Here is a 19,678-nt window from a genome sequence, read left to right on the forward strand (position 1 = left end):
GGAAAATGTGTAAAGAAGGTCAGAAGGTCACTGCTGGACTACAGTGTCCTGGGGTGTCTGTCTCTGAGCTGCACACTGTTGAATGACAAAGCAAGCCCTTAGCTAGAGGCAAAAGATGGCACTCACTGTTTACTGGCTGAGGGGCACTCATGGAGCATCAGTAAGCACTGACAGAGCCTGCCCATTAGCAACCTAGCCTATATGGAGATATGCGATGCAATGAGAAAGTCATCTTTTGATGTGGTCTAGTTCACTAATGTCCCTGCCTCCCAAAAGATGGGGAAGGAGAGGGATCTGCCCTGCCTGTTAGCATACAAACTCACTGCCATACTGTTAAAATGAATGGCAATTGCACCCAGGTGCTTTGAATTACCTGCCTGTTGAAATTCACACAGCTTAAGGCAGACACATCCATAATGACTGCAGATGCAAGTGAGGCACCTAGAAGAAGCTATGTCTGTGTATAGCCACCACATTAGTTATGACAGTTGCAACTTGGAGATCGTGATTACTTTGGACAGCAGTTGTCTATGATGGCTCCATCTCACTCACAAGTTCACTGTAACACTCTCATGTACAGTTTGGCACATAACATCATAGAAATTGCTGCTGCCATGTGATCAAAGGCTCTGAGGCACTTTACCACAACACTATTCAACATGCTAGAGAACAATTGAATCAGATGAAGGTATACCTCTCAACCATCCCAAATTTTGGCTCAAATGTTTGCTCTGTCCCTCATAAAGTTGGTGATTTTGGGAAAAAGTTGGTATACTGCACTTAAGAAACAATGAGAAGAAATAGAATTACAGACTTATTTGACTTCAAAAATGCATATTAATTCACATTCTCCTATTCAGTCAACTTCTCAAGCTAACAGCACTAATATTTCAGTGTCCCCAGTTGTCCCTGACTCTACAAGTAAGAGGGGAAAGAGCAAAGGATAATGGTATTCAGAAAGAATTAGCACTTCTGCAAAGTGCTAACTTTCACAAGCCAGTTTTCGAATAGTTAGCTAGTGTTGCATGTGGCTAAAATGGCTACATTTGCATCTCAAATGCATGTTTTTGCACTTAGGTAATCTAGCCATTTTACCCAAGTTCAGTTACAGTAAAAAAAAAAATAAAACAAACATCAACTTGGGGTAATAATGGTCATCTCCTAAGTGCAGCTTCTTTCTGAATACCCCCCCCTCCCAGAATGTGAACCAAACTGCTGGCAACCTATCATATGCATGATGCTACAAATCTTTCAATTCCTGGTGACTTCATCAGACTTATAGCCAAGGAGCTGATTACATAAACTTGTGAATGAATTATCATTTCAGTTCTGTTAAAATGTATAAGATTCTGTTGTGACTTGTGTAACAAATTTTCTCATTTCGAATACTGATACAGCTAAATACTCAGCGTATGAATAACTATGTCATATGGTAATTTATTTCAGTGATTTGCTTAGAGTTACTTCTGAATTTTTAAATATTAATGCTAGCTTTTAAACTTCTTTGTGCTTTGGCAAATTAATCTAGAACTGATTTTTTTCTAAATGATGCAAGTTTAAGTTTTTTTCCTTTGAGTCTGTTCTGTAAACAGGCTCTGCCTCATTGGGCTAACACAGTTAACAACATGCAGGAGATTGTATAAATTAGTCATGGATCCAGTGATGTCTATATTCTCTTCTCTTCTCAGTCACTATTTTGAAAAAGCCTTGACAAATTTAGGAATGGGTGCAGTTGTTGATGCAACAACTGCAAGAAGTTGTCGGTTACACATCAATGGACCTTTTTCTAATACAGCTCTTATGTTTGTTATGTACACAATTATCAGAAAAAAATAAAAAATTCAATAGTCAACTACTACTACTCTTTCACTAAATAAGACTGAGAGTGGTAAAACTGTCCCATTTCCCTTACCTTGGCTTCCTTCGATGTTTTTGAAATATTCAGGAACATCTGGGCGATTTCCCTGTCAAATACTCTTACTCTGTCCCAGTCAAGAGTTAGGGTACAGTCATTACCTTGACTCACCTATGAAAACACACCAAAAAAAAGTTTTAAAGAAGGCATACAGATCTGACGACTGATAATGTTCAGGGTGCATCCACTTGTCTGGGTTCAGACAATAATGATATAAACTGCTCGTTTTGTGTGATTTAATAATGTTCCCTTCCATTTACAAAAAAAAAAAAGAAATAACATCGACACAAAATGAAAATTAACAACAAAAAAATGTGCACCTTAGCTTGTAGCACCCAGTATGTCTCTGGCTTAAAAGACTGAATCTTATCATGCCTCTCAACACAGAATCCAAGGGTTGGGGTCTGGCATGGTCCAAAAGAGATAAGAGAACTGTCCAAATTCCCATACTTTCCCTGAAAATATTTTGTCTGAAACCTGAAAAGAAGAGATTGAAAAAAAAAAAGCCAAGAATTATTTCACAGAGGAAAGCCAGCAAAACGCAAAGTGTACAGTCAAACAGACCTGAAGCAGCTGTTCCACTCACATCGCAAGCATATACAACAGACAACATAAAGAGAATTTCACAGAGAAAAGTAAAGTGCTTCTTCAAATTAAAGTTCCAAGTGATATAGAAATCTGGGATAATGGAATCCTTATTCCTACTGCTTTATTCAGGCATTATGTATGCATCAAGGCTCAAACGATGGGATACATTTTTTGATATTTTCAAGCTAACAATTTCTTCTTTGTCCACTCTTCATAAAGGCTCAGCAGTAGACAGTATTACTGGTCGTGTGAAACACTAGCTGTCCTGAGCTGCTGGTCCGGATGTTTTAGTACTAGCAAAAATCAAAAAGATCATGTCATTTTGCTAAAATGTTTAAGAGTACAGAATTTTAAATTACTCACAGTAAAACAGCTCAGATAGTAATTACAGCTGCACTCACACATTATCAAGACAGACACCCCCTGCTAAACAGATAAGGTTTTATGTGCTCCCAAAGAAAATGTTCAAAGCTGGGAGAGTAGCTAGTTCCAAAGAATAAATGCACTGTAGGGAAAAGATCACCTAAAAAGTGGTCCTAAATACATCTTGATAACCATTATAAGCCCCTCACCTTATGAACAAAAGTAGAGGACCAAACAGTAGACATGACCCAAATTATGCAGGGCTCGAAAAGTTACCATATAAGTCTCATCTGTTTTTCATTCACTAACTGGGAAGATAGGTTGGTTCATGAGCCATATTGAACCATGACCTGGGTCACACAGACGGATGTCTTAATGTAGTTACCCAATAAGTAGGTTTTTTAGAAATAAAAAGAAAGAGGAGGAGCATGTGAAAAACCCGGGAAGAAAACTCTGTAAACTCTATACAGATGGTGACCAACAGTCCAGGACCCTGGAATTGTAGGACAGTGACCTTGCTATGAGTTTGCACGTTGCCCACCAGCAAACAGCACAAATTTTGCAGGTCAGGAATAAAATGGCTAAAATGGGATGACAAAGTGACCCTCACCAACATTTTGGAAATACAGACAGGTATTGATGTCTAACTTGTCACAATTAAGTGAACTGTGGTAATCAAGTCAGGTGGAGATGAAAGCATAAATGACTGTTGCACAGTCCACAGAATGTCACAACTGCTTAATCTTAATCCATGACAAGTCCAAAAATAAGAAGACTAACGTTGCTGCAACCTGCTCCTTCACTGATATTACACCATCCATGAAAACATTAAGTTAATGCACATGACAACAGGGTAGAGTAGTTAGTAGCCAGGTTCACTAAGAAAAGGAAAACATTGGCTGGCTGAGTACAAAAGGAGCTGTTACGATGAGATTAGCCTTTTTTCTTTGTTTTTAATAGCACTTCTAAATCAGAGGGAAATCTTGGGAAGGCATAAAGTTTGAGTCCAGTGCAAAGAGATGTCTATTCTACAAACTAGCTCACAAGGAATTAGGGAGCAAAAAGGTTTGCTGTCCAGTGCTGTGTAGGGCAAATAGCTCTACTTCTAGTAGGTTCCACATCTGAACAATGTCCAGAACGATCTGTCAGCTACAGTTAACAGCATGTTCAAGAAACGTACTAGCAGAGTCTGTAAATCAGGAATCTGCCAGTCCATCACAGCAGGCTCTCCAAATGCCTGCTGTGTGAAGAAATACTACTGAAAGCAATTTCAGTGGTGGTGGACTTTTTCATTTTTTTCTACTGATGTGTGAATTTAGGGTACATACATTTAAGTTTGGGGTGTCTGGGGTCCCCCTACAAAAAACAAAGAAAGTGTTTTGAGGTTCACGGAGACTGTTTTCAGTGATATTTTTCCCTCAACTTGCAGTCAGGATAGTTCTGGCAATCAAACAAGCATGAATCCTTTTAAGCCTGGGAGATGCCCTGCTGGCAGTTGAAGGTTGTGCTGTATAACCCAGTCCCAAAGTGACAGTGTCTCTCTGCAGAGTTAGGCATATAACAGGGCTCCTCATGACTGCTGCATTGTCTAGAATGACTTGATGGTAACCTGAGTGAAAACTGTTGAAAAATGTTCTCAAGGCCCTATAGACTGCTTTTATTTCTTTCAGGTTGTGAACAAAACCTTGGTTGTTGAGAATAGTTGCCCTGAAGTAACAGGTAACTGAAATAGGTTCTCCTAATGTAATTTGAACTGACTGCTGTTTGATTGGAATATCCTTCCTGCAGGTAATAGGATCATACTTCCAGACAGCATGTCTGCATCTGTACACCACAATAACTCTTTCATCACAGACTGTGGCAGTAGAATTAGTATTTTTAGAGACTCTGGCAATTGATTCCTATTACTTCTGAGAAGTCATTAAGTTTTTCTTAGACACAATTTTGTGTAAGGATGCAAGAATCAATAAATCTCAGGACATTTAGAAAAGTACAGTTGTGTACACTTACCATAAATGTAGATGTTCGAGTGTATTCACTGTTGCAGTCATCACTTTTAGGGTTATCTGCTTGCAGTAGCCCTCAGTCGGCCTGATTAACCAAAGTCTTGGGTCCTGCATCGGGTGCTGTCCCTTCTTCCATGACGTCAGGTCGTCAGGGGTATAAAACATACAGCCGATGCCATTACATCAGTTTTTCTTGCCCCAGATGTCAGGTGCCCCCTTAATGGGAAGCAATTAAATCTATAAATATACAAGATTATATCTCCAACAAAAAAAGCAAATACACCAAAAAGCTTTTGAAGATAGCAAAGGAAAGTAGAGGTATATCCAAAAAAGAAAAAGAAGGGGGCTGGAGGAAGGGTAACCAGGACTGCAACAGTGAATACACTCAAACATCTACATTTATGGTAAGGGTACACAACTGTACTATGTTCTTCACGTTTCATTGTTGCAATCATCACTTTTGGGTAGATTCCCAAAGCTAAGGATGGGAGGAGGAATTTAAATAGAATTAGGACCAGCTAAAAGGCCCTGCAAGACTGCAGTGGCAAAGCCAGCTCTGGATTTAGAGAAAATTGGTAGATGGTAATGCTTGTTGAAAGTATGTACAGAACTCCAAGTAGCAGCTTCTAGGATGTCCCTGGTAGGGACGCCTCTGAGAAAGGCTGTAGAGGTAGATGTAGCCCTGGTAGAGTGGGGTCTGATCCCCTGTAGGACAGGTTTTCCATGGTGTTTGCAGCAAAAATGAATGCAATGGCCTATCCATTTGGAAATGGTTTGCTTTGAAATAGCCTTCCCCTCTGCCCTTGCAGCAAATGCTACCAGCAGTTGATCAGATTTCCTTTGAGGTTTAGTTCTATCCAAGTAGAATCAAAGTTGTCTGTGCACATCTAAGGAGTGCAGAATCCATTCCCCTTTGTTCTGCGGATTAGGAAAGAAGGTTGACAAATGTATGGACTGATTAAGGGCCCCACTGGATACCACCTTGGGCAAGAAGGAGGGACAGGTCCTGAGAGACACCCTGTCTGCATGAAAGATGATGAAAGACTCCACTGCCATGAGGGCCTGTAATTCAGACACCATTCTTGCTGAAGTGATTGCTAAAAGGAAAGCTGTTTTCCAGAAAAGGAATTTTAAGTCCAAAGTGGCAGCTGGCTCGAAAGGAGGAAGGGTGAGCTTTTCCAATACAAAGCTGAGGTCCCAAGCTGGAGTTGGAGCTCTCACGGGTGGTCGTAGTTCTGTGTTATAATGAAATGATATGGCTGAGGTGTGAATTGTGATGGAGGAAAAAGACAGGCCCTTATGAAGCATCTCAGTTACGTATTGTAAGATCTGAGGTAAATTGGGCACTGTTGTTCTCATCCCTTGAGATTGGTTCCAGGCACATAATCTTTTCAATTTTTCAGCATAAGACATTCTAATACTAGGCCTCCTTGCCTCTAAAATGATATCTATCACTGGTTTACTGAGGGATGGTAAAGGAGAAATTATGTAATTAGCCAGGCTGCTAGATTCAGTGTTTGAAGTTGAGGATGCAGAATTTGGTTCTCCTGCTGAGACAATAGAGTAGGATTCTGAGTAGAGTAGGAGTCTGAGGCAGGTTTTTCTAGCTGAAGGACAGATAATCCACTTTCCAAGCTTGTTTGTGGGGAGTCCTTGTGCAGAATTTGTCCAACTGATAGTTTTGGGGGAGGCAAACAGGTCTATATCTAGGCTGCCCCATTTGCTTGTCAACATTTTGAAAATCCTTGGATCCAGTTTCCACTTGTGTGGGTCCATGAGGTTTCTGCTAAGTTCGTCTGCCAGTGTATTTAGTTTTCCTGGCAGGAATTGAGCTTATACATGTACCTGACAGCTCAGGCTGTGTTCCACAATGCCATGGCTAGTCTGCATAGGGGGTAAGAATGTGTACCCCCCTGCTTGTTTATGTACTACATAACAGTGGTGTTGTCCATCTTTATCATTAATTGTCCTGGAAGAATGTGATCCTTGAAGGCTGTCACAGCATTCTGTACAGCTAACATTTCTTTTTGAATGATATGCAGGTGCATTTGACTTGGGTTCCATTTGCCCTGAATGCACTTCTCTGCCAGGTGGACCCCCCATGCATAGTCTGATGCATCTGTTGTTAAGGTTTGGGCGGCAGGGGTAGTGTGAATGGTAGTCTCCTGTTTTGGTGGTAAGCCTCTGCCCACCAATGGAACTCTAGGCATAGGCAACGTATGATAGGAATCATTGCCTCTAGATCCTGTGAATGTTGACACCATAGGCTTTTGAAATACCATTGCAGTTTCCTCATATGCAGCCTTGCATATGGAATTAGAAGAATGCAGGAGGCCATGAACCCCAAGGCTTGCAGTATTTGCCTTGCAGATAACTGGGTTTTTGTGGCCACTTGTTTGAAGTAGGTTGTCAAATGAATCCGTTTCTCTGGCGTGAGGAAAGCCATCTGGAAAGTTGTATTCAAGCTTGCTCCCAGGAATATAATTTTTTGACAGGGTACCAGTTGTGATTTATTTTCGTTTATGGTGTACCCAAGACAAGTCAGTACCCTTTGAACAAAGGCCAGATGATTCAAAAGTATGTCCTGGCTTTCTGCCTGAATTAAACAATCGTCCAGATATGGGTATATTTGAATATTGCTTTGCCTGCAGAATGCAATGACTGGAGCTAAGCACTTTGTGAATACCCTGGGCACAGTAGATAAGCCAAAGGGTAGTGCAGAGAACTGATAGTGCATGTAGCCTGCTTTGAAGCCTAGGTATTTTCTGCAAGACTCCCTGATAGGGATGTGCAGGTATGCTTCTTTTAAGTCTAGCAGAGAAAGCAGCTGGTGAAGAGTCAGCATCTTGAATTTTGGAATCACCAGAAAGGTATTTAGAGTAGAAAGGTCCAGGATAGGACGTCATGTATTGTCTATTCTGGGTACCAGGAAAAGTCTCAAATAGAACCCTTGTCCCTTTTCCTCTTCTGGTACCAACTGAATAGCCCCCATGCTTAAGAGAGACAGTGTACTTGATTTTGGGCCTCTGCCCACTGATGTGGGGGTAGATCTGGCCACCCGCTTGGTGTTGGTAAGGTGTGGAAGTGAAATCTGTATCCTTGGGACACTATATTTAAAACCCATTTGTCCTGGGTAATGAGTTCCCAGCTTTTGGCCTGCAGACCAATCTTTCCGCCTAAAGGAGCATTCAGTTGGGAAGTGCTTGGAAGTTTTAGAAGCAAGTCATTGAGACTATAGGGGGAGTCTTACTACTCCCTGATTTGGGTGCGGAAACCCCCGACTGCTTAGTCTTGTATGTCCCCTGGGACTGAAACCTGGTGTTTCTGCTATGTCTGGGTTTGGCTTGAGAAGACCTTGAAGAGGCTGGAAAGGACCAATTCTTACATGGCTAGTGCCTACTAAATCTAGGAGGCTGAACTTGTAAGAAGTAAGAAATCTTTAACAGTTTGCATAGATTTAGCTTTATCTTCCATCTTTTTAAGAACTTCCTCAGCCTTGTTGCCAAACAGGCGGTCCTGATTTAAGGGAGCATCCAACAATTTAGCTTTAACATGATCAGGTAAAGATTGCTCCTTAAGCCAAGCATGCCTTCTGAGCACAGACCCAGTAACAGCAGTCCTGCAGGAGGCCTCTAAAAAATCAAATCCACATTGCAAAGTATGTTTTCCAATCTGTTCAGCAGAATGCATTAAATCCTGTAATTCTTTATTTTCCGCACAGTCAGGAGTCAACATCATTTTCTGTTTAAGCAATCCAATAACATGTTGTTGATACTTTAACATATGAAACTGGCAGTTTAAAGCCCTAATGGCCAAGGTTGCAGAAGTGTAAACCTTCTTAACCCATCTATCCAGCGTCCTGGAGTCTCTATCAGAAAGGGTAGGATTTTTAGCAGTAGAAGCCTTAATGCTCTTGGGTCCCTGTGAAATAGTCTCTGGATCCGCAATAGGATTTTTAAAAAGGAACTTGTGTGAATCAGGAACCCTGTAATATCTGTCAGGTTTTCTGGGAGCAGGAGGCAAGAAATCAGGGGCCAAACTAGATTCCGAAAAAGCATCATCAACAATGTCTAGTACTGGAGGAATAGCTAAAGGCCTATACTGAGGCAGGAGTAAGAAATCCCTAAGCCTCTTTTTTGAATCATAAAAATCATGGCTTTCCCAATGGAAATGCTCCCTTAGAGTATGTAAGGTTTCACCAAAAGAAAAATCCTCTGGAGGGGAAGCAGAGGGAATACAGTCCTCTTCATCAGAATCCTCATAAGTAGATAAGGGCAAATCCAGATAATCAGAAAAATCAGAATCCTAGTCAGAAGATTCATAAACAACTTCAGTCCTAGGTCTCTTAGAAGGGGGAGGCTGGCTTCCCCTGATTAGAGTTATAAGAGCTTCAGCCATTCTTATCATTTATTTTTAGGCACGGAGGCCTGAGCATGCGGCCTGGCCGTAGTTTTTTTAGGCATAGTGTGAGATTTAGGCCTAAAAGAAGAAGGAGGTGTCGGTTTAATATGCAAATCCATAGGCCTGAGTACATCCTCAGAAGCTGGTGCCTGCACAGCGGCTCCGGACCCATCCAAGGTAGAGACATCCGCAGGTTCCATAGTTGAAGCATCTCGCGGCATACCGGACTCCGAATGGGTCTCAGTAGAGGCCTGCGAATCAGAAGTAGCGGGTATCAGGGGCTGTGAAAGCGCCTCACTGAGTATCGGCGAACTGGCGACTGGCTTAGGAGAAGCATCGTCAGCAGTTTTGGATCTCAGTGGCCTGTCTCTGTCTTTATCCTTGCATTTTTTTCGGAACCCCGGTAGTCGGATAGCTAACCAATGACATTTCTGGATAATTAAACAGAGAACCAAAATATTTTGAGGTGAAAATATACTGATGACGGACAGTGCGCTGATTAAATAAAGCACAAAACCGACAGCACGGTACGTTGTGGTCAGGGCCTAGGCAAGGAATACAGTACGAATGAAAATCTTTATGAGGTATTTGCTTTCCACAAGTAATGCAATTATTAACTTTTACTGACATCAGTAAGGAGCAAGAAAAAGTTTCCCCAACGGGGTACTTAGCTTTAGTTGAAGACTTCGGTTCTGAAACTCGAAAATGAAAATTTCAGGAGTCAGCTGACCGGCACTTGTGAACTGCTTCTGCTTTGGGCACCGCACTGCAAGAAAGACTGATGTAATGGCGTCGGCTGCATGTTTTATACCCAACGACCTGACGTCATGGAAGAAGGAACAGCAACCAACGCAGGACCCAAGACTTTGTTAATCAGACCGACTGAGGGCTACTGCAAGCAGATAACCCTAAAAGTAATGACTGCAACAGTGAAAGACGAAGAACATCTGTTTTGCTGTTATTGCTTGCTATTAAGAAAAGTCTACCAGTAATTTTTGAATCTCTATTTCTGTTAGAAAATACTTTCACCTCTGCAGTTTGTGTTGTAAAACCAAGTTCCAAAGTGACAGTGTCTCTTTGCAGTATAAACTACTACTGCGGGGGTGATTTCGTCATCTGAATGTTAGCTTTTAAACATATTTTAATTATAGACAGAATGGCTGGGTGATAATTAGCAATCCAGCAGTGCAGCAGTTTATTGCAGATAACTTCTTCCATTTATATGGATGCATTTTTAGTTTTGAACTAAGAATCCAGTAAAGATGCACAAGGTTCTTGTATGGTGGTACTGTATGGAGGGTCTTAGAATTGACTGCAAGTCACACCAAGTGAAGAGGTTACCTTTTCATACCCCACACAACAATCTGACTGCAGTGAGCATAGCTTTTTGTTGCTGCATCCCAAATGTTTCCCCTGTGTATAAGTCAAGAGTCTGTCACCACTCGTTTTCAACTGTACAGGAACAGAGAAGACTCAAATTAATGAAGTGTTATCTCCAGTCACCTAGTTCCACCAGATCAACATAAAGTCAGAAAAATAACACAATGCAATGGACAGCATAAGGAAGGGAGGGAGGCAAATACCACCAAATGCCACTTGAAAGGAAGGGAGGGAGGAAAATACACACTGTTTTTCCTAAACAAATTGGAAAAAAATCTGTTTAAAATTGTCAAATGCAAACAGTTCAAGAATAATGTATTTCCATAACCTTCCTAGCTACTTTTACATCTTCTGATCAAAAGTTCAACATGACAACAGTGTTATAACACCAAAGTTTTTTCCTCCATCTCCAATATTTGAATTTAACAACCTAAACACTAAAATGGAAGTCTTTTATATGTAGTAGGCATTCACTCAAGCCTAAAATGTTTTGACACTGAAACGTGCTGTCATTCGTGATCAAATGTACACTCATAATAATATGGAACAGTATATGTGGAATCAGGAGCAGCTTTAGATCAACTGATGCCCTAGGCAAAAGGGCTACAAGGCACCCCCCCACACCACCTTGGTGCCCCCATCCTAGTCTGTCTACACCAAATAAATACTGGAAAAGCACCCCTGCTAGACTGGCGCCCTAGGCAGCCGCCTAGTTGGCCTATGCCTAAGGCCGGCTATGTGTGGAATGCATACACTTATATTATACGATACTTCAGGCTTTGTTGTACTGTCTTAACCCATTGGTCGTTTCGTGTAGGAATGGGCCTGGCTAGTGTGACTGACATGCCAACTCGCTGTGATGTACCATGCAAATGATGCATGACTGATATGTCATGCAGATTTGCCTGTGACAGCATGAATATTCATTGTCTAATCGCAGTTTACCTTCTTTCTCGATGTAGTGTGATCTCGGAGTTGGTATACTGAAGTAGCAGGAGGCGTGGGTGTGCAGGCCCCCACAAGGGGTCCAGGGGGGCTTTCCCCCCTACAAAAGCAAAGGGAAAAGGGTGTCCCTGCCTAGTCTTCTCAGCTATTACACATAATTTGTTTCAGGTGATTGGTAGTTACATTCATTTCCATCCACGTGCATTAATTTGTAATTTGAGTTTTTTTAAGTATGTCAATAACCATTACTTGCTGTTCTACTTTTAACAACGTCATCTGTAGTTTAGTGTTTAGTTTGGAGTTGTTGTAATTCTCGTTGTAATGAAGTGTGAAAAGTTTCCCTTACAATTCGTTTTGGAAAGCAATAGAGTTCTCAGTTGTTACAGTGGCATGGGAAGTTGCACTGTCCATTGCCTTGTGTTATTTTTCTGACTTTATGTTGATCTGGTGGAATTGGGTGACTGGGGATAACACTTCATTAATCTGAGTCTTCTCTGTTCCTATACAGTTGAAAACAAGGGGTGACAAACTCTTGACTTATACACAGGGGAAAGTTTTGACTCAGTTAGCCTCCATTGCCTACTTGGGGAAGGGACTTGAGAGCAACCCAAATAGTCAGACATGGCACAACGGGAAAAACTGAGCCATACTGGTTTCCTGACTGGACACCATATTTAGTATCTACAACCCTACTTCCATAACATATTATAACTTGATATGTCAAACTTCCAGTACAGTACTTACGCATGTTGACAATCCTGGATGAATATTCATGCAGACAAGTAAAACATCTAAATGTTTATTCATGCATTTAGTAAAACGACACGTGGTTCTGTGTGTTGAGCGGGGCTTGCTACTGCACATCCGGTGGGTTAAGACAGTAAAACAAAGCCATATTTCAAACGTTTTTTTTTTTTTACATAATGTACTGCTCAGGTATTGTACTGCAAACAGTTTATGTTGTTTACTGTTCAGGTGTGTTACCTGTACTGGGTTAGTGTTACTATATCATTATATAACTAGAGACTTTGCACTCCCACATCTGAATCTGAAAGAGGTCCAGGTGGATGAGGACTTTATCTCAGTTAAGAAAAATAAATATGAGTGCTGGTGTGCAGGTAAGTTACTTTGCTGAGAGACCAATCGTATCAAGTTGCTCATTCTGTGCTGTTTTTATGTAGCAGGCAAGTGTAACTCATGTGGCACATGGAGATGCAGTAATGCTGAGAAGATCACTTTAAAAAGTATTAAATGAAGTCCCTTGTGACACACTGCATACTAGTTAACATGGAATTTAATGGCTCAACATACTGTAAGAAATCAGAGGTTGTTCCTTGGAGTGAAGAATTATATTTGCTCTTGGATACAATATGTTCAGTAAGGGCCGAGACTCCCAGAAATATAACTTCACAGCTTACTGTACCTTAACAACAAGAAAAAAAAAAATCACATCTTTGTGTATTTTGCTTGAAAACAGTATAAGTATTCCAACAAACAAGCAAGCAAACACAGAAAAACAGAGAGAGAGAGAGAGAGAGAGAGAGAGAGACACACACTCACACTCTCCCTTTCTCCAATAGTTTTAGGCACCAAACATCTTCAACAAATTATCTGTCATCAAATAAGAACTAAAACAGTTCTTCACAGCCTCCTTACCTATATGGCAAAGGTGACCAATTGTAACCTGCAATGGATAACTAAGTTTCTATGGGATAAAACATACCTAGTGAAAGCACATCCAATGCGAAGGTCTAATTCCTGACGTGCATCCACAGACAATGCTTCATTTCGGTTAGGTTCTCCCAGTCGGTTCATGGCATTGCAGATATCCGTATCTGTGATGGAACTGAACTTGGCTCGGTAGATCGTCCTTTCATTTCCACGTGCCTTGGTCATAACAGGAAGCACAGCATCTAGAACCTTTAAAGAGGCAAATAGATGCTGGAGTAAACTAACACCCTCTGCTGAACAAGTCACATACTTCCTTGCACTAGTCATCTGCTCATTCAGAACACACCATAAAGGCATCTAACCCAATAAATGCAAGTATATCATAACATAACATAACATGCCATATCCTAACATAATGCAATTTATGAAAACAACCAGTGATATGTTCTAAAATATGAGACTATTCTGGAAGCTTAAGAGGAAGTTAGGAAAACAGTTTCAATAATTTGCAGGGGACTCTATTCTTAGAATGACTGATAACACATTATCTGTCCGTCCATCCATCCATCCGTTGTTCTTTTCAGGGGAGACCTGAGGTGGTGCTGAACTTATACTAAGGTAAATTTGGCCAGGGCATCACAGACCTTCCCCTACTCTTTTCAATAGGTGCCATGGGATCTTTTACAGCCAAACTAAGCTACCACTAACTCAGGTAGTTGGGATATAGGTTTAATGTCTCATCCTAAGGATGACACATTTAAGAGTGCAGCACCCCCTTTGTGCTACAGTGTAGTGCCAGCAATCCATCTACCTGGTGTGGGAATAGAACCCACAACCTAATGCACCAAAGGTGAATTACTACTTGTGCTGCTGACAATGCTAAGCCACTAGCAGAAATCAGCTAGAAAGAACCAACTATGCGCTTGCATGGTTTAAAGAGATGGTGAAGATAAAATCAGAAATTAAGTGGAATACCTAGACTCTACCTTTTACCTAAGACTTTATGAATTAACTTTCTGTTCTAATCCAACCTTATGTGGTTGTATAGCTACATTTCCTTGACTTCAGGATATGCCTCTATTTATTTTATTTATGAATCAATTTATTATTATTATCATCATCATCAATCATAATCATTATTATTAGTATTATTATTTTGCACTAGGCAGGGTTTGAGTAGTGCAGGCACTTTTAAAGGAACATATCAACAAGTCACGTGTAGGTCAACTGAATAATGCCAGAATCAGTATGCTTGCAAATTATTTAGTTATCCTAGAATCTTATATATTAAGAGGCTGGACATACACTTACAAGACAAAATAAGAAGTTACATTGTTTCCCTAGTTTTGATCAAGTTCATGTAATTCAAGTTGCACTTCAAAAATACAATTTCAAAAAGAGGAACTCAAAAGGCATAAAATAACTTTTTTATTTTTGCGGGGGGGGGGGGGGCTTACTCCTCTGCATCTATCCACTCCCCTAAAATATATATACCAATTCCACATTCACATTACAATGGGGAACAAAAGAACATTTTCCCAAACGCACTGCTGGATCTCACAGTATAGTGCACTCCATAATATATATCTTTCAGAAAAAAAAGACTGGCAATTGAACAATCATCAATGAAGCACAGGCAAGTCAAAAATATACGGTCAACTGATATACATGAAAGTACATGAAGAAACTCATTTAAGGAACAGGGGAATATACAAATAAAACAAACATCTTAATAAATAAAACATTAGCACTCTATTTTGTGCACTGGAAATAAGCTCAACTGGTCCAAGAATAAATTTTTAACAAAGTCCTGGGCCGTAAGACATATTAAGACATTTATATAAATATGCAAAGTACAGAAAAGATGTACAGTGACTAGAACAGTTGTAATGAGTTGTAAGCAAAGAAATGTGAACAAAACACTACATGCACTACCGATGGGAATAATGTCTTCTTCTTCTTCTTTCGGCTTTTCCTGGTTAGGGGTCGCCACAGCGGATCATCTGTCCGCTCATGATTGGCAGAGGAGTTTAACGGTGTCGAGTTGCCAGCCCGGCGCCCAACCTTTCACAGAAGGCACACACATACACACACTCACACCTAGGGCCAATTTAGAGTGTCCAATCCACCTACTGCATGTCTTTGGGATGTGGGAGGAAACCGGAGCACCAGGAGGAAACCCACGCGACCACAGGGAGGACATGCAGACTCCACACAGAAGGCACCCCAGCCAAGAATCGAACTGGAGAACCTCTTGCTGTGAGGTGGCAACGCTAACCGCTGCACCACCGTGGCCACCCCGCAATGGGAATAATGTAATATGTACAAATCATTACACACTGAGAGCTGGAGTAATACGTAGCACACTTATAATGCACTGCTAAAGTTCAGCAAGAAAGAATTAGGAAGAACCTGGACAATACCCAACAGTTCAGATTATAAAATATAATAACATAACAGTCTATCATTCTAGGAAACATCAAATGATAAAAAAAAACTACTAAAGACTGAATATTAGGACAAATACAGACACATGAATATCATTCTAGATTTATAGATATTTAATTTGAGCCCATTTCAGTGCACCACGAGTTTATCAGGGCAAGTTCATTCTTGAGGGTTTGGGTGTCATAGGGTATCTTAACAACAACCTCCAGTTTGCAATCATCTGCAAACTCTGTTAGCCAAAAGGTCTTGGCTCTCTGGAGATCTGAGAAGTAAATACCAAAAGGAAGAAGTCCCAAAACTGAGATCTGAGGGACACTACTGGATACTTTCTGATGAAGAACCTGCAAATTGCACTGTGTGGGTTATGTCTTTCAGCCAGTTTGCTATTATTTTAAAAGTATTTAGTGTTTGTAAGATGCCAACATGAGGAATGGTGCCAAACACCACAGCCAGGTCAAGATGTGCTACAGGCACTCTAAGACCACCATCTACAGTCTCAGTAACCCTTTCAAAGAAATTTAACAGACTAAATAGATAGGATCTACATTTCACAAAACCAAACTGTTAGAAGTCGTGTCTTACAAGATTCCTGATGATATAATTTTTTAAGTCAGTTACAATATATTCCATAGCTTGCAGATGTGGCTTGTAAGGCTGATAGATCTGCAATTATCCAAGTCGACTACAAGTCCTTCCTTTTGTAGGAACATCACTTCTGCTGTGCATCACTCATATGGGACAAAACTGTTAGCTAAACTTAAGTTAAACAGTTTGAGGAGTGTGCGTTCAAGGGCATGTTTAACACTATTAATCAAGCAACCAGGTAAACCATCAAATCCTATGGAGGAACTATTTTTGGCCTTGGTTAGCACTTTCAGTAAATCATTTTTAGAAATAATTGGGGGAGTAAAGGATTCAGTTTTGGGGATTTGAACAGAAGTCTCAGGGGTGAAGTTGGGACTAAATTTGTTTGCAAGTGTGTCAGCAGTCAGTTGGTCCGGAATAGGAGGTCACATTATGAATAAATTCAGAGCAATGTGGCATATTACTTTTCAGTTTTCTAACATACCTAAAGACATTTTTAACCCCACTGGCTAGGACAGCAATCGCCCGGTCACACCTACTCTCTACTCTTTTATATGCCTCGCCTGTACTCTCAAACCTCAACAAATCCGAACTAGGTAAGCTGTCCCATAGCTACAACCATATTGCCAGATTTGCCACTGGCTCCACCTATAGAACCCACCACTGCCAGAACCTGAAACAACAAGAGGGGCTAGAACTGCCCAGCTTAATTCAATTTAATCAACTCTTAATAGCGCACAAAACTCTGTACCACCCTGAGGATACCCCCTCACTTATAAATATTATTAAGCCATATAGCAACCGGAGATCCCTACGATCAGCCAACAAACTACTGGCCCAAACCCACAAAGCTAATAACTCTGCTGTTGAATCCCCATTTGCCAACTTTGTTGGCAAAACCTGGAATTTGTTGCCAAACTATATAACCCTACAATCCTCCAAAAATCTCTTAAAAAAAAAACCTCAAACAGTATCTCAAAGTGAACTGGCTTTGCCCATGTACCAACCCTGATTAAGTTATAAACTGAATGCATAACCTGTAAATATCATAACATGTAACTACATCACCAAGCTCTGTATCCAAGCTCTGTATCCAATCTGACGTCTTTTGCTTTTAATTGTTTCTGTCCATGAGAAATGTGAGTCTACTAGGGAACACTACTACACCATTGTACATAATCACTTTGTTTTATATTTTCTAATGTTATCTAACTTCTTGTCTAAGTCTATGTAATTTTGCCTATTTGGAGCTTTTCTCCCCGGGCCTCCACTAAAAATGGACATGCATTCAGTCGGACTATCCTGGTAAACAAATGTAAAATAAATAAATAACTAAAGAAGTTAAAAAGAGGCATTCAACAATAAAAGATTAAATACAGACAAAGTATCAAACACCTTCTCATACAAATAAATGAAGAAGAAGCAAATCACGACAGATAACACAGCAAAGTAACTATGCCACTTACATAAGTGTGCCAAAATATGCCAGCAAATGAGGAAGGGGAGGTTAATAATGTCTGAAAAATGATACAGATAGCAAAGAAAAAATGTTAGAATGGCAGACAAAATCAGGAATATAAACACGGGTTTAACTACTCTGAGCTTGTGTTTAATTTATGAAACTTAGCAAGGTAATATATAAGGTACCGAGACAAACTAGCTCTCTGCTGCTATTTTCTTAGTGCTACAAATTTTCTGCTTTAAATGTTGCTTTTACACATTTATCAAGACCAAATGGTGGTCTTATATCTTCTGAGAAAAGTTTTGACCACTTCCAGATGTGGTTTCAATTCCTCATCTGATGAACTATACAGTTTTAAATCCACAAAGAGAAGATGAGAAGTTTTTACACTTTGTCATTGCCTGGGAGCTAAATTGTAATCTTGACCTAATCTGTTAAGTAGACAGATTAATGGGTTAAGGACAAAACAAAACAGCAGTGGTGACAAAAGGCCACTCTGGGATATCGCCTTTGAATTTTCATCCCTGGGATAATAATTTGTCCTTTATCATGGATTAGCCACAAAGTGGTTTGCCACCGTTTCATGGTCACTATAATGTAACTGATCAATGCAGGGTACATCTAAGCACTCCTTTATCCATGACTGTGGGGTGCTGTTAAATGCTTTTTTGTACTCTATCCATGCCATGTCAGTCTTCCCCTTTTTACAATATTCCATTATGACTTTACTTGTTACCCTTTTGTTCTATTGCCATGATTGAGTTTTCTTCTAAATATAATCTATCAGCACCAGTTCCAGTATATAGTTTATATATTGTTGGAAGACAGATTATAGGTCTATAGTTTTTAGGACACCTGTTCACTCTTAAGGAGCATTGTTTTTCTGCTGTAAACCAGGTTGGTGTCTGTTCAGGGTGTGCATATAAGTAGTTCTTACTCAGAGATAAATCTATGTGTAGAAATGTAAATACTTCTGGCCAGAAGTTAGGTACTGCATCTGAACCTGGGGGTTTCCAGTTAGGAACTATTCTTAATTTTGTTTCAATTTCTCTATCCGTTACTTCATCCCATTTCATATTTTCTAAATTTGAAATTCTTACTTTTTCTTTTACTTCTGCAATTCATTAAGCATCTTTATAATATTCTGCAGAGTCTTCATAGATATTTTTCCAAAATATATGCATTTCTTCTGTTTTTGGTGGTGTTTCTAATCCTTTTGTTTTGTCTCCCAATTCTCTAAAATTTTTTTGACTCATCTATGAATTGCTTATTCTGCACTTTTCCTTTCTTTATATTTATCTGCATATCTTCTAAGTTTTTCTGCCTGTGCTGACATTTTTAGTTTATTTGTAATGATGTATGCTAGATCCTGGTCTGTTCTAATACTGCAGGTTGCTTTATCACACCTATCTTTCTAAAGTATTTTGGTGATAAGTTTCCTCTTCTATACTCTTCTAATAGTGACACTTCTTGTCTTAATTGCTTTATAGTTTTCTCTATTTGATACGCCCATGATGGCTGTGACACCCATGCACTGGCCCAGTAATCAAGGAGCCTCAATCCTCACCAGTAGCACAAGTGAGGGGCATCCACATTGGGAGGACAACAAGTACACACACACAGTCAAGTACAATTTCCCTTAAGAGCACACAGAGATCACAGTCAGTCTGGGGCTGGTGTCTCCCTTTCTCTCCAGATCCCCAATAAGACTCCCCACTGGCACAGCTGTAGAGTGGAGTCCTTAGCTAGGGTTCCAAACCAAGTCCTCCCAGCACTCCCTCTGTCCAACCCACCCAGTGTTTCATGTCCCTGCCCAGGTAGCTGACACACATACACTTTGAGATATGATTTATATACAAACACACAGACACTTCTGTGGAAGGTTGGCATAGGTTCATTAGCTATGTCCCTTCT

The 19,678-nt window shown here is 40.3% G+C and overlaps 1 protein-coding gene across 4 annotated transcripts in view; it reads right to left on the minus strand.

Annotated features, from left to right (window-relative positions):
* The window catches only part of TOP3B (DNA topoisomerase III beta), a 1,356,925-nt gene that overhangs the window by 840,555 nt on the left and 496,692 nt on the right, over nt 1-19,678 (minus strand). For all 4 annotated transcript variants that reach the window (XM_044068737.1, XM_044068738.1, XM_044068739.1 and 1 more), the window contains 3 exons: nt 13,322-13,518; nt 2,236-2,392; nt 1,913-2,026 (listed from right to left, as the gene is read on the minus strand). In XM_044068737.1, the coding sequence (XP_043924672.1) occupies nt 1,913-2,026; nt 2,236-2,392; nt 13,322-13,518 (468 nt within the window). The remainder of the gene's footprint in view (nt 1-1,912; nt 2,027-2,235; nt 2,393-13,321; nt 13,519-19,678) is intronic.

Source organism: Protopterus annectens, chromosome 4.part0 (assembly GCF_019279795.1).
Source record: "Protopterus annectens isolate FY-2018-M chromosome 4.part0, PAN1.0, whole genome shotgun sequence".
In the NCBI taxonomy this organism is placed as follows: domain Eukaryota; kingdom Metazoa; phylum Chordata; order Ceratodontiformes; family Protopteridae; genus Protopterus; species Protopterus annectens.